Here is a 22,046-nt window from a genome sequence, read left to right as displayed (position 1 = left end):
ATCAGGCCTCTTAAAATCTCCCTTGATAAACAGAATAAATGATTTGTGCCTCTGCTGTCATCCTTTGAGTGAAAAAGACCTGGCTCGAAACTTCCCGGCTCCCACTGATGCTAGCAGAACTCCAAATCCAAGTGCCCTGTCTATACAGCAGTTGTACCAGTTTAACGGTAAATCAGTTTCGTTACATAGATACGGCCCCTCTTAAACCACGATCTGTCTTGTATTTACTATCAATTAAAAATAAAACCATGTAAACTATTACATAGTTTCCAGATAAAGACTTGAAGCAATTTAATTAAATTGATCTAAAAGTAACCAAGTCTTTCATATATATATATATACACACACACACACACATACCCACACGCACACATTTGTGTGTTATATATTAGGAATACAAAAATGGTGGGAGCCCACAAGAAACAAAACGGAAAGAGGAAAGTGTTTTTAAGAGCTCTAAATTTGGCAGGGCGCAGAAGGCAGAGGAGTATTAGGCAAAGGGAAATCAAACTGTGCACAAGATTGCTGTGCCAAGAGTTTTGATTAAATGATGCCTGACTGAGTTGTTTCCCGCGAATACCTTACCCCACCTGGTGCACCCTACCCACTCGTTACAGATTTCTCCCAACATGAAGCTAACTTAACCGCATAGTGCTGTTCATGCCTATGGTTACGTAAAATTACACATCTTAAGCTATGAACAATACCTGTGTTACACCTTAACTTGCATATAAATTTATTCATATGTGTAGTATTTTCTGAAACCCTAAACATAAAGATCTAGCATTCGAACATAATTCACATCAAGAGCATACATTTAGGACATTAAGTTGTGCATTTTGTGATGTTCTACAAAGAGCGCTTTATCTGGACCTTTGCTGATATTCATGTTACCCACAAATAGGATGGCACGAGTCACTGCTAGCTGCTGTATATGGCCTTTTTTACTGAGATGACATGATACCATCTCAATCTAACTGAAGAAGTCTTTCTGTCAAAAACAAATAAGATCTTAAGCTTTGCTTAGAGCCAAAAATTTCACAAGAAGCTGGGGCAGGGTTGTGCCACTTTCCCCAGTAGAAATAGCCTAATTCCAGCTGATCTTGCTATGGTTTTGAGTCCAAAACCTGGATTTTTTTTACAGGATAGCCTGCATGTTAGTTAGCTTGTTGGGAATTCTGAAACATGGCAGAGATCTGCAAAACTCCGCATTTGCCAATAATCCTCAGATCTCCTGTACTGCCAGGAGACAGTTCGCCATTTCATCTGAAAAAAAAAAAAAAATCACCAAAGAATTTTGAATTTAAAAAAACCCAAAATATTTGGGCACAATGAAGTATTTTATTTCAAATAAAATTCTAGGTATGTGAACCAAATTGCCAGGTGGCCTCCATAGTTTTTAGGCAAATGCACTTGCTTAAATTCTTACCTTGTGTGCACATATACTAACATGGCGTGAGTAGCCACCTGACTTACGGCGTGAGTAGCCACCTGACTTGCACAAGTAACTATACCCACCATTTTTCAGCCATGTTAGTTAGGGCACGTTGAAAATTTACCCTAAACCTGATTTAATATCTCATAAGCCCGATTTATATGTGCTCTGCTGTAAATGATCATTGACTGAGTATTCAAAGCAGAAAACCAAGTGAACTATACATAAAGAATGACTACTTATCTTCGCAAGGCATCCTTCCCTGTGCATATTGAATACTTTATCTTTTCAACGGTCACTTACAAATTCTCTGCTATAAACTCTCGATCTGATTCTCCTCTCACAACAGTGTAAATCAGAAGTAGCTATACTGAAGCCAGTGGATTTATACTACAGTAAATCCAACATGAGAGAAGAATCACCCGGTTTCACATTGACATCAATAAAAAGAACACCAGGCTCCATATAAATGAATGTCGAGAAGCTTCCTTGAGTCCATTCCAGTTGGCAAAAGTTATTTGATAAATACATTTTAATGAGGCCCTTTCAAGCTGTCTTATATTTCACCTGATGTTTATATGGTAATTCTTAGAAACTGGTTTAGTGCATGAAATATAAGATACTTTGATGCAGTCATCTATATGTATATGTGAGAACAGGAGGTTGGGTGCGCCACATATGGAGAAAATGTACAATTTAGGGTTCCCAAATGGCATCTTTACATAATTGTTAGAAGACTTAGAGGAGCTGAATAGCTGTGGTGGTAAAAAAAGAAAAAGAATCATGAAGCTAATGATAAATAAATATTTGCATACACATGCCACACAATAATTACTAATTTAATGTCAGAAGACAAAGAGGAACAGCTGCTAGCTGTATTTTCCATAATAAAAAAGTTCCGAGGAATTTAAATGTGGTACTGATACCAGATTTGAATCCCTTCCTGTATTTTGCAGGTATTGCTAAATATTCCCTAAAGTTATCCTTTTCCATATATTTTTAGTAGTAAGCAAAAGTTTTTCTTTTTAAAAGTACGTGGATTCTGTGAAATGACAGGTTTTGCTGTAAATAGGATTTTGTTTTAAAACAATAAAGAGGAAATTCGCTAGTTATCAATTCAGTGTATTGCACAGATTGCAAATACTTTATATATTGGGGCTCTCAGCAAAAATAACATCATTTGACAGCAGTTTGAAAACAGACCTCTTGCATGTCAGAGACAGTATGAATCCAGGGCTGCACAGGTATCAGCAAAGACAGCTTTTAAGCAGCCTTCTAGTAGTAGCTCGCTAGGGCCAATTAGCTGCCGGTGGGATCACACCGTTCCCGGCTCTGGGGCTGCCTCTGTCAGCGGCAGCTCCCAGTTCTCTGTCTGAGAACATCAGGCAGCCTGGACACGCTCACCATTGATCTAATTTTGTTTCACTGAAATGCTGCTGTTTAAATGGAAGCGGAGTAAGTCTGGTACCGACACCTCGTGAAAACGCAGCCTGAAGGCTTCAGTGCTGAGGTTCAGAGCTGGAGACGGTGGTCTGGACAGATCAGTGCCAGTGAGTTAGGCAGAGGGAAGAGGGAACGAAGGCCTTGTGGGATCTGATGAATGTGTCAGTGCAGACGCAAAGAAGTGTCCCGCTTTATCCCCCAAACGCTGCGACAGAGAAGTTAGAATAGAAGAAATTTTCAGCTCTGCTAAACCAGCCCATAGCAATATGGAAATGTGGTAACCTGCAACTGAAAATGGAAATTTAAGCAGCTCCTGAGATGTACGCAAGAGAGGGTAGGCTCCTCCTGTGAATTTGTTCTGGAAAAGAGAATGTAGTAAATACCACAGCGCTGAGCATGACAGCTGTATGCAATTACTCATATATTAAACTTTTGTAAGAAATGAATGCTTTGATTTTGTCTCAATTCATGTTGAATCATGTTGCATCCTGTAATAATAATCAATAGTAATTTTCAGACACCGTTAACATTTTTAGAAGCGACTATTTAATATTCAGGGCTTCTTTTTTGTCTAATTTATCAATGTCATAAGTTTCGGGGGGGGGGGTCTTTCTTTGTGCTAGAATACACACAATCAGTAAAAATCTTTCGGCTTGACAAGTCAGATTTTCCTTGCTCATTTCTAGAGTTTTCATTTGAAACCAAACTGTCTAATCTTTCTTAAAAAATTGTTTACTGCTCTTTTATCACCACTTGCTGTCAGTGCATATGATGCCCTCTCTACTTCAGAACCTGCTCATAGCTGTATATTCACAAAGGTGATAAAATACATTTGATTTGCACTGAAACAAGCTTGAAGGCCCTGTTTATAGGATATCTCATACAGTCATGCAGTATTAATTCCATTTGTGTGCAAGTTAAGCTGTGAATTCCAAACAAAATAATAATCATTCTGCCTCACTGGGGTGAAGGTTGAATTTTAGAGTATAATCAAGTTCCAGAAAATGGAAACACCCCATGTCATAAATGAGAAACTGTCTGCATAGTAAATACCACAATTAATTAAGAAATTATTAACTAGAATTAATTAATAGCAATCAGAATTAATTCTTTGCTGGTGCATACTCTTAACCTGTAAGTGGAGCACATATAGTTTAAAACTTTGAGTGAGCACACTGCAAAGCTTGAATGAAACTTCCTAAGATGTAATGCTTTTCATGTTAGTGTCTAACTTCTTGTTGTTGTACGGTGTAGCTGTACTGTGGGTGCTAAACCATCCCGTAGCTCTCATGCTCACAAAACTGAGCCCAGGGTTAATTTTGCTTAACTTTGGAAAATGGAAGGAATTGAGCCGAGAGGAGCTCGTCTCTCGCCATTGTTTCCTTACTCGGTTCATGGTTCTGACCCCTGTCCTGTAGCTGGGGCTATTTCAGAGCTCCAAGGCTACCTCTGAAAGGTGCTTCATCAACTCCCTGCTGTAGTCCTGCACTGCTGCAACATCCCACGTCTGCCCACCACCGAAGGACTGCTTGCTCCGAGTGGTGTGAGCCCTGGAAGTTGAGCTTCTAGTCTGCAGCTCTCCCACCGATCCCTGCAACAGATCTGAAAGCGTGGAACTGGAAAACAAACCCCAAGCCACCAAGCTACAGCTCTTCCTAAAGCCTAATGATAATCCTTTGTAGTGCTTGTGGTTTGAACTATCACTAACAACTGCATCGGTAGCAGAGACCCTGAAGATAGGCTGGTCACAGATCAGAAGGATATCAGGAAACATGAAGAAGCTCCTTAATTAATTTCTAATCCTTTTTCAGCCTTAATCTTCTTTTTCATAGTAAGATCTGGCATTACACATTTTCTGCACACATGCTTTCTAGATGATGCAGATTAAGTCTTCGGTCTCTGATTTGCTAGGAACAGCATGTCGGTAGGTTAGCTCTTACTGCGGCCTCGTACTGGAATACCGCAGGATTATTCTGTCTGGGCTGATATATTCAGCTAAAATATTCATTAAAAGTATGTGAAGTTGGTCCAGTCATCCAGGATTTTAATCCATGCTTTGTTCTGTGCTTCATGAGGGTTCATTCAATCTCTTTGCCATAGCTGGTGCTGTTCTATTTCTGCATTTATTCCAGAATTAGACTTTGCATATAGCAGTGCTGGGGCAGGGGACAGGAGGGCTTCTGGGTACCTTGTGCCTAGGGTAGGGGCACATTTCAGGAGTAAGAACAAAAATACTGCAGAGAGGTACTTTGAGTACATATTGGTTATCCAATTATAATCAAAAGGTGAGGTTTTTTCCGTACTAGTTAATGGTATAGTGTCTTCTAATTTATGATGTGAACACAGAAAATAAATGGATAGGCCTCTTCTACTACCACAACAAACACAGATGCAAGAAAGACAGCCAGCAGTGGATGCTGAATGGTGAAGCCCTATACTCTTAAAAAGACAAATATTAATCTTTTCTACTGAACTTTTTAACACCCTCCCCCACAGATATCCTGTAGCAGAATCGGAAGTCTCCCAATTTGGGACATTTGAAACACGTATGTTAGGGAGCTCTGTCCCTATAAAATTCTGTAGCAAAATAGTTTCAGGATCCTATAGAAGGATCATCATGGGCTTTTTTCAGTGCTTTCAAGAGAAGCTTCTCGATTTCCCTACAGTTAAGTAGGAATTTTCCATAAAGATAGGGAGGGTTTTTTTAACAGGGAGTTACTTGTAAATTTGACTATCTGGGCAACTATCACCTCATCTTGCTGCTGCTGATTCCAGTAGGAGAATATCAGGCTGTAACTACAGTAGAGATACAGAACGGTACATTCATCCTTTCAAACTCAGAAACGAAGGTAGGTCAGCGCTGACAATGCGGTGTGAATTGTTCCTGTGTCATATGCACTTACAGCACTGCCAGATCCACATTCAGATAAGAATTTATAATCTATCCCACGGCCTTGATCAGGAGAAAAATGTGTTCGCTAGCTTGGACGAAGTACTGCACTGTGGAAATGGAAGGCTGAACATTTACTGAGCATTTTCAGTTGAGTGGAACACAGATGTTCCTGTGCCACGTGCTTTTGTCAGGATTTAGGTATCTTGCGGACAGCAAATTGCAGAAAGCATTCAGAAGTTCTTCTGCAAACATCACAAAGAATAGAGACACAGAAGAGACGATGGTGTTACCCACAAGAGCAGAAGACCCTAGGGACCTTCCCACATGTATTTCATTGGCTGCAGAGCTACATAGGAACAGGTACTATAGAAAAAGCAGGCTTAGAGTTATAACTGTGCTGACTACCCATATATATAGGACAGTAAAAAAGAGACCAAACTAAGCAAATCACTGAAAGATGAAGGGAAAAAAAATCACTTTACACAATTACAGATGAAAACATTAGGATTAACATTTTCCTAATAGCCTAAGGGACATATTTAAGACTTTCCTAGGATTATTAAAAGCAGCCCTCTCCACTGAAATGTTATGACTTAGAAAATTCTGTTTACTCAGCACTTCTGAGAATGAGGTCATGTCTGCTAAGGTGCCTAGATGTGGAAAAGGTTGACCCAGATCAGTATTTCTCAGACATCCAGCATGTGTGGACCACTTCTGGTTCATCAGTCTTCACGTGTCTGCAGGTCCCTACAACAGACCCCACTGCCTTGAAGGGATTCAGCTGCTGCCAGCCAGTGAAGGTCGCAGTCCTGCGTCTAGGGGGAACGAAGTTACTGACGTGCGTCGCTGTGTGCCGCCTCATCTCAGTGGGGTGGCACCAGAGCCCAGAGTCTGAAGAACACTGTTCGGCCTAGAGGGTAGAATTTTTATTTTAGAAGCTATTGGTCTGATTTTGTTTTGCTTTTGTGTGACAGGATGTACAAGGAATGAAAGGCAGGGATTTAGGAGGTTTGGGTTTTGTTTTTTTTTTTAATATATAAATGAAAAAGACAACAAGCAACAGTATTTAAACCAGAAACCTGAAATCCCTTAAAGGTGATTTGGCCATAAGATTTTTTATTGAGGTTTTACTCAAGACCTATTACTATGTTGTCAATTGTCAGCTTGTATATATCACATTTTGTTCAGTAATCCCTTGGTGGTTCTGTTATGCTTTATCCTCTATAAATTTACGTGGCAAGTCTTTTTTTGTGCTAGGAAAGCATAAGCTGGTAGGAAAAAAAAAAATGCTTTTGTAAAAGAGCTGGCATTACACCCTGAATATATACCCTGACAAGACATGCAAATAGGCAGCTACGTGTTTGGATAATTATGTGTATGCTTTTAGTCCCAGAATGGATTTGTATATATACCAAAACACAGTTTTAATACACGAGCTACAGTTACTCTTGAGGTGGAAGTTAGAATATCAAAATCATTTTTCTGTTTCAAACGGAAACATTTTAGGATGTTTGCCCCTTCGTGTATTTCATTATAGTCTAATGTGTGCAAGAATTTTGTATTTTTTCCATTTTATTTGCTTGCTTTTGTAACAGATATGCTATCATCATATAAACCTTCTGCCCATTTAACCAAAGAGTAACCTAAATAGTCAGTCAGGTATGTAAGCCTTTTTCAGTAGGCAGACTGAGCAGACGGGATTTGAAGACACCATGATACTCCTTAACATGTGCAAAGCTTTCAGATGTTCAGACAAAAGTAAAATAAATTCCAACAGTGATGAAAAATATTTTTGCAATTACAGGCAATTTTTTAAATGTTACACGTTGACGTAGCCACTGGGTTTCCATCACCTTTCCTCTCTCAGTAATGTGATTAGCCACAATGTTGGCTAATCTTGATGTATTGTGTGTACCATGTCTCTAGCAAAATGGTCTAGACCAGAGGTAAGAATGCGTCTGCCTGTTAAATGGTGAAGGTGCTTAAGTTATTCTTCTATATGTGAAGAAATCAGTTCTTGGAAACTCCTTGCAATTCAGAAAAATAGCATCCTTCTTCCCTTACCGTGGCGGGTCATCTCCGACTTTGGAAAGAAAGCATTGCCCTTCTCCACCCTTGCTATCTTACGTTACCTCCAGGAAGTCCTGCACATTCACGGCTCACGCTAACCAAAGCTCCCGCTAAACAGCTCAGTGACACGCCCATCCTTAGGGATGGAAGTTGCCACGAAGGCTGTAGGCGTAGTTCAGCTGGGTGACTGACCACCTCTGAAATATACCACAGAAACTTTTCGGTAGCCATGCCTGTCTGGTTTTACTGTGCAGCAGATTTGGCCCAGTGTCCTTATTGCAAATGAATGTCAACAACAGAAGGATAATGGATTAGAGTTCTAGCAAAAACTTCCCGTATAAATTCAGCCATTTGCCAAGTCAGTTGATGCCCTACTTTCAAGATTGTCATAGCAAGCAATTCTGAACAGTCTCTGCTTATTAAAAATGGAGTACTAAAATCAATATAGCAATATCTTGTTGGAGAAAATTCAATTTATCAACAGGTTTGTCATTTTAAAGATGATTAAAGGACTTGTTTATTAGGCATCATCTAGAATTTAGAAATAGTTGGGATGAAAATAATAAGACATAAGCCACAATAGACTTACAAATCTTTCAGTTACATCAAGGAGTGGATATTTTTTCTGTAACTGAAGGCCTGGAAGCATTTCCTACCTTTGCTTTAGACTATATCAGTCACCAATTACATAATAAAAACTGGTACTGCTCACAGATTTCAGTAGCTCAGAGGCAGACCCATTATTCAGAATCTGTGCATTTAAAATTGTTAAAAATACCAAGTGTGCTGAAATTTTCATTAATGTCTTGTAAGAAATACATATTCTGATCTGCAGGAGTTAAGTTTTGAAAACTGCAGTTCGACTTCTGCCTCAGTCCTATCTAGTTAGCAAGAACATAAGCACATTTAAACTAACAACAAATCCAAGTGTGAGAATGAACTCTGAAACTTGTCTTCATCTAGGATTGTAAGATGTTCAGTACCTTTCAACTTCTCAGCTATAATTCATCACAAATAGGAATATGAACGCACAAGTGCATGTGCAAACACCCGGAGTTGGGAAAGATACCACTTCAGAGGCATTTGGGATGACAGAATTGTTTTTCTAATAGCCTTTTTCAGAATAGTTTCTCACCATTTCTTTATGATTTGAGCTAGCAGAAAAGTGTCTTTCACTCTGCATGGAATAAAACATGCTGGGGAGTGATGCAAGAGAAAAAAATGCTTCTTGGTATTCTGAGCTGTGTGTCATTTTGATTACTTGTAAAAATACTAATTTACACAACTCCAGTATACATGGAGCTGCACAGAAGATTAGAACACCAAAGCAGCAGCCCTTTCCCCACAGCCGTGCAATCTAGAAGCACAGCAGGTAACGTGGAATGGGAAAAAACCAAACCAAAACAACCACAGCATAAACACAAAATCTCTTGACCAAGTTTTAGCAGAAGAGTGCTCATCAGTGCAGTCTTAGGAAGCTTTCTGATGGAAAGAGTTTTGTATATACATCCCCTGGAATGACAACGTACACACGTAACCCCAAGTCTGGAAGCAGGAGGCGGCGAGGTCGGCCTCTGTGCTGTCATTGAGCCTGCAGCTCAAGTTCGTGCTGCAGCCCAGATTCCCAGTCTCCCATCCAACTAGCACATTGACTGTCGGACACATTGAGTCCGAGGCGCATCGGAACACAGAGAAGATTCTTCCAGTTAAGTTAGAATTGATAATTATTGGCTTTAGGGAGCTCTATTTCAAAAAAATGTGGGTTTGTGGTTTTTCTAAAATGCGTTGTCAGGAAAAAAAAAAAGAGTTTCGGAATAGAGTGAAATGTCAGGAAAAGCAAAGATAAGTTCAGGATAGGATTTGTTTGTTTGTTTTTCTTTTGTTTCTACCTCTACTGCAGTTCCACTATTTTCTCAACATAAAAAGGTGCACAAATGCTTTTGAGACAGATAAAATGACAAAAGTAAAACAGTCCACTGTTAAATAGGAACAGTAATATTTGTAACTGGAAAGGCTAATTTATTCACCTTCTTTAAAAAACTAGAAAAAGCAGGCCAGGACAAAACAGCTCTCTTCTGCTGCTCAAAAAACCACAGTGAAATATGCTACTAGGCAGAATAGCTCATGATTTTTGCATGCCACAAAGGATTTGCTTTGACACGTAATGAATTTTATTGAGGTCAAATTTCAAGTTATCTAAATACTAGTTTACCTCCGGAGATACAGGGCTCAAGAAATTATTTTGCAATAACTACGCATTTTTTCCTTGGCACTGATTTGGGAAGCAGCTTGATATTGTGAAATCTACTGCTTTCAAAAACTTGTTACAGTTCTGCTAAAAAAGCTGATAAAACTTTTGTCCCTTTCACAGCTAAAAAGCTGAGCTTTATAGATTCTTCTTTTCATTTCCACTGACTTATAATTTCAGTAAAGCATTACCATGCTTCTCCGGCTACGCCACGACTCAGACACTGCAATTTCCCCGAAACAGGGCTCAGTACTTTGTGTCTTCTTGGAACTTCATGGCTAGAGTGGTCAGAGGATTCAAAAAGCAGCAGCGGTCACTTCATTATTTTAGAGGGTTTATGAAAACTTAATAGGTGTGGAAATTTAGAACTTCCTGACAGCAAAAGAATTAGAGAAACAAATGGGGGTTTCTGGCTCTTGTAAAATTGTATCATTAACCTTAATAATGGTACGTTTTGATTGCGGTGTAAACCAAATGAACTTTGAGTGCACATCCTTTACCCTGCTCAGAACGCTGTACGCTTCTCAGTCATTCAGACAGCAATCTCATGCTCTGGATGCACAGCAGCAAGAAGGTTTTGCCAATTTATTAATCTAGGCCTGTGTGTGAGGACAGACATTTTTCTTCCTCTTTCTATTCACAGAAGTTAGTACAAAAGAAAAGATTTTATTTCTGTATATGGAGAGAGAGAGAGATATACATATATAGAAAGATATGCATACATATATAGATATAAAAAAAGATATATAGATGCAGGTAAATAAAGTGGTGATTGTATTAATAATCTACACAGCACTACAGTGTTATTTGACCACTTAGCTTGAAAGATAATTCCCAGATTAATTTAGCACAGCCTTTTTGTTAATGCTATATACAAATAGTAAAGTAGAAGATTCACCAACAGTTAAAAAGAATTTAAATCAATCAACTAGCTATATCTCATCTGTTCTGCAGGGAAATTTCTTTTAAAAGTTGCGTTAGAAACAAAAGTACTGAACAAAATGCACAAGCAAAATAAAGATATTAGAAAGTCTAAAGACATTTATAAATATGCAATTGATCAAATGAGATAATTAAGCATCTAATGTCTAAAGTCTGTCTTGCTATATGGAAGACATAAGGAAAGCGAAACACACTGATTTCAATATAGGTCCTATCAATTTCCATCTGATCTGGATGCCATTGGAAAACTTCTGGCATTTCAACCAAAGAGCTCTGAAAGAAGAGCTCTGAAATCCAGGCAGCTCCCAAAGGTCAGTGCATCTCAGTATCACTCACTAGAAAAGGACTCAATTAGAACCTCAGGATTTTAACATATTCAGTTTTACATTTTAAACCCACATAAAAAATGGAAAGAGCAATTTTCATTTATCTGGATTTCTCACAAGTTTTTAGGCTTCTGTACCATTTACAACCTCTTGAAAATTTATGTAAAAAAGGCAGCTCTTTTGACATCCCTTTATCAGAGACAAAAATTATCCTTAACACGGTTTTTAATGCAGATTCTTCAAATGAAAATCTCGTTACAGATTGCTAGACTAAATTAGGGTAATGAGTTCTCCAAGCCCCAGTTATTCTCTCAATTACTTATTGACTTAGCCTAATTCTAAACTAAGGTTAACGAACTAAAAGGAGCCCGCAAATGTAATTTCTCCCTCTTTCACATAATGCTTGTAACTGTGTCACAGCACAGGATGAGACTTGTCTTCAGTGGTAAAAAGGTGGCTATAGAAACACAGGACTGTGAATTGCTGAGCCTAGTGCGGCAATCGTACAGTATTAAGCCTAGCTTAGAACGCCCGGAAACATCCTTTTTAGAGACTAGAGCATGACACAGGCACGTGACACTTCAAAACGAACTTGAGTTCTCTAAAGTCATTCCAGAATCTACCACAGCAAAGACACACCCGTGTCTGCTGGTGAAGCACTAACAGTATTTATTTAAAAAAACCTGACAGCGGTCTCGGCATGGAGACTGTGCCCCATTCTACATATGATCACAAAGAACTTGGAACTTGATGTAATCCCTACACCGTTTTCCCTGGCTGAAGATACCCGTGATTATCGTTGCCTTATCGCTAGGTGACTCCACGCTGCATGGTCACATTGCAGCATAACTTGTTTTCACACGTTCCTCCTTCCGTGGCTTCAGTTTGCCTGCAAATATTCAGGCTGTACGTTTCAAGATACTACACAGCAGAAGATGGTGAACACTTGAGATCCAGTCTGCTTTCCTACAGCAAAACATTATTTCTCTTGTCACCCCAAACAGCAGGTAATGGATCCCTCCATGCAGGAAGCTCTCCGCTTCAAGACAGAAAATCCTTACTGGTCCCTCAGGCCTTCAGCCAGCACTGGTGCAAGCAAATCCCTTGTCCAGGCACAGAAGCCAGTGTTTCGGCTTGCCTATTTCAATAATTTGATTTTAATTTAAAAAATCCAGTGAAAGCTCTGGGATGAAATTCACCTACTACATAGGGCTTAAATGTAGTTGGAATATTTTAGATTAAGGAGAGCACAACTTCACTGTAAAGCTAGCGTCAACACACTCGGCAATTATTAATGCTAGACACCACAAATTTGGCTGCATCTGCTTTAGGCTTCATAGTTACTAACAAGCAAAAATCATTGCATTAATGGAGTAGTGGAAATACAGTAAAGCACTTCATTATCCCTAAAAGGCAGCATGTGGCACCTGGACTCCGCGGGGTGTTACCAGTGTCCTAGGAGCAGTTTGATTCATTCACATCCTGTGGCATATAATTATCTCAGACTAACCATGACCCTGTGGGTCTTCTATTAAAATTATAATTTTGTTACAGAATGGTGTATACATTATTGAAGCACATTGTTTTGATCACTGAAAATTGACGTATTGTGCTCATTAGCCAGTAAGCCTGAATATTTAATTTATGAGGTTTGCTCCAAGTTTTTTACAGATCAGTCACTTATGGGAAGTAAACAGGCAAAACTGCAGAGCAGTGAGTGGGAAAGATTCTTGCTGGAAATGGTGCTTTAAAAAGCAAAAAAAAATGTGTCATGCCATATGCTGTTACATGACACATTACATTAGGCAGGTAAATGGGTTAATTGGACTCATTAACATCATTTCCTTTTTAAAACTTTTCCACTAAGAAGATGAAAAGATTATTTTAATCTTTACACTTCTCTTACACTTTACATTTTTCACATGGGCTTTTTTTAATCAAATATTGATGATGATGCCTGTTGTTCTTCAAAGCTCAGCAATTATATTGCAGCTCCCTCCCAGTAAGCGTCACTGTATCAAAACTCTGGTATTTCCTTGTTTTTAATTCCCCACCACCACCTTTTTTTTTAATAAACACAACATAAGACCTATTGGATTCTTGCCAGAAAAGGCACCCCGGATATTTTGCTTATCTGATGGCCTTCAAGCAACTTGCTGAGCCTGCATCCTCCAAACACTCGGTTGGAGACTAGAAACCCGCTTGACTGATGCAACAGACCCCACAACTCCGTCCCCCAGCTGAAACCACCACTTCAGAAACTAAAGCCACGGATTACAGTCGTGTCACACAAAAAAGATTAGTTTTCATTTTCTTCCTGGCTGTGGAAGTCCCCGTGGGACAGAGGTGAAAGCTGTATGGGGTGGACAACAGTGCTCTCTGCTGGCAGCAAGGAAAGCTTGCAGGAAATGTCGCTGGAATTTACCTTAAAACTACCTTCAAAAATAAAGCATGAAATACTTTGAATATGTATCTATGCCTAAGGCCCTGAGACATTTATAGGCAAATCTATATAAGCTCATGATTTCCAAGGTCAAGCAGCATGCTGTTTATTACAAACATGATTTTGAAAATTATGTTATACTAGCAGTGTTTCCACAGTTTCTTTATATACAGTTGCATACAATGATTACGCGTAAAGATGAAGGCAGGAGAAAAGTATTATGAAAAATAACTGTTCAGATGCACAACTATTCATGAAATGCACTTAAATAAAACTGAATGCTCTGTAGAAAACAATTGTTTAAAAACAATTTAAAATTCTTATATGTGTGCATGTGTCTACGTATGTACACACAGAGAGAACAGTGCAGGACAAGGACAGAGCTCTCAGAAGTCTGGAAAATCTATAGATCAATTGTCTCCTATTTGATTATATCAATCTCCTCTTTAAGAGGAGATTTTTTTTAAAAAAAAAGGTAATACCCTTTTTAAACAACTGTTAAATAACTCAGAAGAATAGCTCTGTGAAATCATTTTATTTTCTAGCTTGGGTCCCCCTCTAACAACAGCTAGAAAATCAAGACAGCAGCATAAAACTACTTCTAAAACTAACTGGATGCCATAAGCACAATATCAAGAAAATAGATGTTCTCGTATAGCCATTGCTTTGAAATAAAGCAATGTAATTCTTCTGCAGAGAACTAAGCAGAGTGCCTTAGTAGGTTACATTTGAAATTCTAGTTTGGTGCAATGCTTCATCACTGTCCCTAAAGTCAGATTTCAAACCACAGACTTGCCCTGAAGTCTACGGAAACTCTGTTTTCAAACCCTGAAGCGGTCTCTGATTTGCAACAGAGATATAAGGTACAGTACAATCAATTTAAATCAATGAGGACAGTATTCTGTATCACAGAATATGGTCTGGTCAAAATACTATGAAGAACAATCAGAAAACATTAAAAGAAAGGAACTTGCTTGAGGGACTCGGAAAAACATGATTCAATTTATCACCGCACTTAGAAACTCAAGTTCAGATGATGAGCTACAGAGTGAAATTTTGCATAGGATGATTCTGTCTAAGCATCAGGTAGAAAATAAAACAACGTGGCATTAATGTTGACTTACCCCAGTAAGGCAAAAGACAATTCCAGATTTATTTTTGCATTTTTTTGAGCACTTTGAGACCCCTAGATGGCAGATGCTAGGAACAGCTTAATATTAGTGTTCACGTTTTAATGGTTCCATGGCGCACTTGCGCCTCCGTGAACCTGCTTGGGAGAGGAGTTGAGCAGAAAAGCAATGGCACCTTAGAGGTTCCTTAGGATGCGTGCTGCGCTCGCTAGGCCACCCACTGCTGTCACTACACGGATACCAAACGGCAGAAACCAAAGGTAATGACAAAGTACGTGGCATTGGTAGTTCAGGTGCTGCTAATGGGGAGGGAAAGCCCACCACACCCTGAGCTTGCAGAGCTGCTTTCCTGTTCCACTGGAATATAGGACTCTCAGAGGAAAATATTGAAGCCAGGTGGCAGATGATAGAAACTTGATTATTGCAGGATATAAAACTAGGGCAATACGACACCTTCAAAACACTCTTCAAGCCTTGGTGATTTGCTTCCCTACACAGTACTCGTCCTTCTTTGGACTGTATCTATTTTCATCCTAAAGAAAGGAACATCTAATATTGCAGATAAGATCCAAGGACACCACAGCAGGCAGCCATACACAATTGATTTTCTTGCTTTCTCACATTCAGTGCTGCTCCACTGGCAGGTACTGATACAAGTTTAAAAATGTTCTTGGAACTAATCTTCAGACCACTCGTACCTGAATAAATCCAAAACGCACTCTCTGGCTATTTTGTAAAGGCCCCTAGGAAGCAGAGAGCCTGCGCTGCCCCTTGAAGAAAGGCGACAGTGAACTGCTAACGTAGCATGGGATTGAAAGGCAAAGAATCCATCTCAGCTCCTTCTCCTTTCCTCTTGCATTCCCTGCTTACATTTGTAGCATGGCTTTGCCCTGAAACAGCCTTCTTTTTCTGTCACTTCTGCTCAGGGTTTTGAAGGCTATTTTAACACAGACTGTAATGTAAAGATGTAGGCCACAGAGGAAGTTCTGAAAAATATTTAGTTCGGGACTAGTTGTGGAAGAAAAAACGAAGTGAAGAAGATACACAGTTAACTAGGACACAACAAAAATGCTTCCACAAATGCAGGGTTAAAAAACATCATTAGAAAAAAATGTTTCAGGATTGTTTGGTTTTTTTTTTTCCTAATGGTCATAAAGGTCTGTAGGGTTTCAAGATAAACATGCATCAAAGAGTTTGTGTTTATTAGGTATGACTAGTTATTGACTTTGCTTGTGTTCCACCTTTCAAAGAGCAGAACTGGGACTTTTTTGTGATCACAGGACCAGCAAGTTATACACAGATACCACAGGAGTATTCAGATCTTACTTACAAACGTAGTATAGAATATATTAGCAGCGTGTGCCAGTGTGGCTGTCTTGCGTCAAGATAAAGAGAGAGAGTAATGCTGCTGGGGAATTATGTGCACAAAGCTCTGTGAAGCAAGAATTAAAATGAATGAGATTAAATAGAAAATAACTACATCAGGAATATGTTAATAATTTAATTAAAGTCTACCGAAGTTGAACTATTCCACAATTAAGGTTGAAGCCCATCGATATGCTCTGTTCTACTTGGGGATTTTGCCACAGGTAGAATTACCTGTTTGGAAATGTTTCTTAATGTATGAGGAAAATGGGGTCAACTAAGAATGTGGTATGAGCGTTAACTCTGACAATGTTGGACTTTGCTGTTTTCTCAGACAGGCTTTTACTGATGTTTTAACGTATGTTTTCTTTAACATGGTCTCATTTCTAGTGTGTAAAATAAATGTGAATATTGATGCTTTTGAAAAACAGGAGGGGAAGATTTAGTGCTTTTTTTTTCCCCAAGCTTGTTTGCTATGTTTTCATCTTTATGTAACTTTCAAGTCAAACAGAAACACAGAGCGAAAGGGTTTCTTAACAGCAGAGCAAGAAGCAACACAAAGGCCATCACTATGAAGGACTTAGCACCAAAGATTAGTCTGACACATTAAGGAAATAGTTATATAGATCTTAAGAGATCTTTTATATTATCCTTTTAAACTACCCTATAACATTTTATCCAATCCACAGAATGGTATAAAAAATAAATACTACGCTTTCTGGAGTAGCGAATCTTGTTAACTGTACCAGGCAGAGTCAACATCCTTCCCATAAGGCGCCCCGTCTTCATTCTGTTTGTCTTTTAGGAGAACATAGAAAATACAGAAAATACCTCCTCGTTAGCTTCTGTGCCTGCGGCCCTTTGCAAGACCATATGCAGCGTTGCTTTCCACAAACCCAATTCAGTTTGATGTTCTCAAATGAGAGTGCAACATCACTTTAAAGGCTCAGTACCACAGAATATGGAAAGTCCTTCTTTTATCAGTAGGTTCACATAGTGAATAAGATCAGAACCTTCTTTTTCTCCAGGAGCAGTTAAAACTGCACATAGTGAAAAGACAATGCATTGTTTTCTGCTGAAAACAATGGAAGACAACTTTTTTTCTTGCATTGTTTTTTGCATGACACTTTCCTACTGAGTATAATGCATTTGTGGACTTCAAGCTTGCAAACGGAAGGTGATTGCACTTATGTGATACTATGTCCTACAGCTGTAAATGGTTGTACTTGAAATGTACACTTTTAAAGGTGATAAGATATTGGTTTTGTATATAAAATAGACAATACCCTGAACCGCAATAAAGAATTTCACGTAGCGTTACGGTGGTACTTCCCGTAATCAAGCACAGCCTACTATGCAATCTTGGCAAGTCAGAAGGTCTCCAGAAGTAAAAAAAAAAGGTTCCTAAATATTTCAACTTTTCATTCAGATGTAATCTGAGCAGACGACAAATATAAGACACTTGTATTCTTCTGGCAGTAAGCAAATGCCCATAAAAGAAGCACCCGTTAAAAGTTGCTAGTAATGGTGGGACATGTTGACACTCTCAAGAAAAGAAATGGGCGTGGGCATGGCGGGTGCAGCGTGGTCCTGAACCTAGGCCGGTACGTGTGGCTACTCTTCCCTTGGGCACACTCACAGCAAGAAAACTAGTGCTTCGCTTAAACCTAAGGTGGCAGACAAAAGGGCAAGACCTTGCATTTTTTTATATTGAAGATCTCAGATTTTGTCCTTCCCGGTGACAGGTCTGTGTGCCCATGCAGGAGATTTTTACAGTCTCACTTCAAGCGTTCCCCCCTCCCTGCAGGTCAGAAATGAGGCCCGTCAGATACTTCATTGCATTACTGGTATTCTTTATCTGCAGTTACGTAGGGAAATTCTATTTTAAAACAGTCAATACAATCTCATTACGAGCACTGCATTTTTATGAGGGGGGAAATGAGAAAGACAAATGTTACTCCTGTTCATGAATTTGCCTCTTATCATTTCCCCTGTCTGTTCCACAGAGAGTTATTTGATTCATATTAGGGGTTATTTGGGTCACTTACCTTGAGAGAGAAAATAATGGTAACCTAATTTCAGATTTATACCAATTTAAGAAAGAAAATGGATTCTGAATATTTTGCATAGTTGCTAAATTTAACTGAGTGTTCAGTGAAGCATGAGTTTCCAAATGCGAATAAGAGGCTTTAAACCATTTTCCCCTATTTGTTTTTAAACTACATTTGTTACTTATGATTAGCAATTTTATGTCATTCATATGCAGTGTACTGAAACTGAATTCAATAAACTGACCTTCTTCCACCTATTAAACTAAACTTGGTATTTAATTATTAAGCATGCAAAGTCAAGCAGAAAAGCTAAGGAGCATGTATAAATAAGATCATTGTGTTTTATTTGCAATGAATAGAAATATTTGTGTTTACTACTTTTCAGAAGATATTTATTACTGCTTATTTTGAATTGGAATAAACACAAAAAATAGAACATCTGTATCAAAGTTTAAAAAACCACAACAATCAAAAGCTGTTTCATCTCATCCATTTAGTTCTATTGCACAGTCTGTTCAGTGTAACTTTTTACAACATAGCGTGCAAGAAAGCAGGTCATTTAAGCTCAGTAATTAGTATTACAGATAAAAAGACACTGCAGCAATGTTAATTACTATAGTACTGATGTAGTATAGGATATAATACATAATAGTCATGTCTTTAATTTCAAATTGAAGTGCAACAAAGCATATTATTGCTATACTTCCTCTTCTTAAAGTAAATGAATGTTACTCAAGTGTACCATTTGTATCCATGCGGAATGTTTTTAAATAAATCACAATTCTACTTTAACTCAAACTGGCATATTTCACTTTCTAATGGCATAAATTAAGGAACCTCCAGCTATAGGAACTTTTCCTATGACAGTGGAAATTACGACAGAATTATATTCCATATGAAAAATTTCCACAATCATTTTCTTTTTCATTACAGCAGCTGTAAATCAGTTTGCAAATGAAGCACAACATTCCGTCTTTTTAAAGATAAAGAAGAATCTTGAAGAGCATTACAGCTATTTGATGTGTACTAGGAACTAGAGATATACGATCAAATTGTAATTAATTCTGTACTGCTAAGGCTACGATATCTGGCAATTGTAAACATAAAATATTCATAACAAAACAAAGAGACTTGCGGAGGAGGACAATGAAAGTTTTTACCTGCAGCTCCAGTAGGAACAGGGCTCCCTGTTTATGAATAATTATATCTCTGCTTTTTGCAGCACCTTTACCTTTGGATAACGTTGTTATAAATATTAAAAGAAGGAAAAAATGAGTTAAACTTCAGATTTGTTCAAGTGTACTTAAATAATTTATGGCAGCTGAAATGTTCCCATTTTCAGTGCAGAAATTCTGTAATGAAGCCATTATTCAGACCTTGCATAAAAAATATTCTAAAAGCTTACTTATTTAGAAGTATAATAATCCTATTCACTGCGTTAACCATGTGCCCCTGGCTAAAATATGTACACATGGATTTAGAAAAATATTTGAATATACAGTATAAGATTCAAAGCAGAAGTTGAAGTATAACCTCAGGTTGCGTATTTCATCTCACAACAATAAGATGTATTGCTACATTTAAATGAAGGTGTGTAAAGAGCAAAAATCTTGAAGTGCTTATAACTAGTTTCTAGAATTTACAAATTATTTTTTAAAAACGCTTTTGTTTTTTTACCCCCATTTTGTTTAGGTCAGTGGGACGATGTATAATACAGGGAGACATGTATCTCTACGATTAGACAAAGAGCATTTGGTCAACATCTCTGGAGGACCGATGACGTACAGTCACCGCTTAGAGGAAATCCGGTTACACTTTGGAAGTGAAGACAGCCAGGGATCAGAGCACCTACTCAATGGACAGGCTTTCTCTGGAGAGGTATGTCAAGGTAGTTGGAGTTACAAATGAACCAGTATGAATTACTCACTTTCCATTCCTGCCTGAAGGTATTTGCAAACTAATTTGTACTCATAAAAATGGTTTCCCTTTATCCATTCTGAAAATCAAGGAATTCCTTTTTTTTTTTTGCCCATGCACTGCAAATTGTGTGACTCGTGTCTAAAAATGAAACTGCTGTATTTATTGTATGCCTAGACACCCTATATTCTCATATGCACTACTTAGAAAGTAATCAAGTGTCTTTTGATAGGTCCTTTATATCCCTAGTAAATGCAAATACAAGATTAACCACAGAGTAATACTGAAAGTGCTTCAAGTCCTTATAAAAGTGCTACTTTTGCTACTTACTGGTGTGTCACACTTTACATCGAGTAACATTTTACATTCTGCCTTTGATTCATGTAAAAATAAGGTGATACTTAATTTTAGAGATGGTTCCACAGAAGTCTATGCTCAAGATATAAAGTTAACTCCACAAGTAAACCCTGGCAGAATTGGTACTCGCTTTGTATTTTAAATACATGTCTGTAAGTGTTCCAGAAAAGACCATAATTTAATGATCCTGACAGCTATTGCAGGATAGCCCGTTACTCTTGCTGGATAAATATTTCAGTCTTGTCTATGGAGTACTTTTTCAAGATGTATAGTAAAGTTTGCAGACTTTCTGGTAGACCAGGAAGAATCTTTCCGTTCTTCTCATGGAGGAGCATTTTTACATAGAAGAAACGTGCAGGTTTTGTAGTACCCCATCCTTCCTCAGCTTGTGCCGTGTCTGTGAACCGTCCAGCATGCAGCTCTACTCCACAAATCTTAACAAATAAAATAATGCTTCCGAATAACTGCATATTACTGTAGGGATTATTTTTAAAGATACTCAAGGTATCCTTTTACCATTCTTTCAGAAGACCAAAATGAATAGTTTTTCATAATAAAGCACTTATTTTCCTGGAGATGAATAATCAAATTACCATCTGTACTATCTATCACAGACTCTGGTGATGAGTCAGTTAATGCATGGCATTTTCTCTGGCACTGTGCAACAGTACGTTTTTAAGAGTAGGAAATTAATTGCAGAGTTGTCAAATGATGGTGTTATAATTGATGGTAATCATTTGCTTTGTTTTATAAGCTACATAGATGTATAATATAGGCCGTGGCAGCTTTTTCATGAAATTATTCATGTCCTATGCAACTGACTTCTGGTTGCCTTCGTTAAATTCTATAAGTGAACATATAATGTATTACTCCTTTAAGAGCTGAAAGTTAAGTATGCTGTAGTAAGTAGTCTTTGCTTTGCTAATCAGATTTACAGAAGAGCAATATTCAAATGAAAGCAGGTTGACTGAACAAGAAAGTAAAAATCTGGTTGAAACATACCATTGCACTTAATATGATATATCAGCATAAATTCAGATATTTTTAAAAGAGTTTTTAAGTTACAAATTCATCAGTCATAGACTATAACAAAAGGTAAAAATGTAGAGCATTGTTTTGCAATACTTAATATTTAACTAGGCTCTTCTGCTTTTGAAAGTAGGGAGTGTTGAACTAGTATTAACACTGGTATTATTTGCTAACAGAGACCTCAAGTTTTTCTTAATAAAAGCAGAAAACCTAGCAAAGTGGAAACCGCTGTCAGTCAGTCACGCACAGCTGGATCCACAGCATATGCAGGATTCATCTAGTTATCTGAATTCCTCTTGCAGTGAATAGAAAGAGATGAGCATCTTCAAAAGATGATCATTCCTGATAGCCAGAGATGCATCTCTTAGGACAGGACAAATCACTGGGGAGATGCATC

The 22,046-nt window shown here is 38.2% G+C and overlaps 1 protein-coding gene across 1 annotated transcript in view; it reads left to right on the top strand.

Moving 5' to 3' along the window:
- The window catches only part of CA10 (carbonic anhydrase 10), a gene marked incomplete at both ends in the record, with an annotated part of 204,609 nt that overhangs the window by 138,154 nt on the left and 44,409 nt on the right, over positions 1-22,046 (top strand). The window contains one exon of the mRNA XM_082327135.1: positions 20,039-20,224. Within this exon, the coding sequence (XP_082183261.1) occupies positions 20,039-20,224 (186 nt within the window). The remainder of the gene's footprint in view (positions 1-20,038; positions 20,225-22,046) is intronic.

This window comes from Platalea leucorodia (genome assembly GCF_965183815.1).
Source record: "Platalea leucorodia genome assembly, chromosome: 14".
Lineage (NCBI taxonomy): Eukaryota > Metazoa > Chordata > Aves > Pelecaniformes > Threskiornithidae > Platalea > Platalea leucorodia.
Note: the sequence above shows the minus strand (reverse complement) of the source record. Positions and strands in the feature narration are given on the sequence as shown.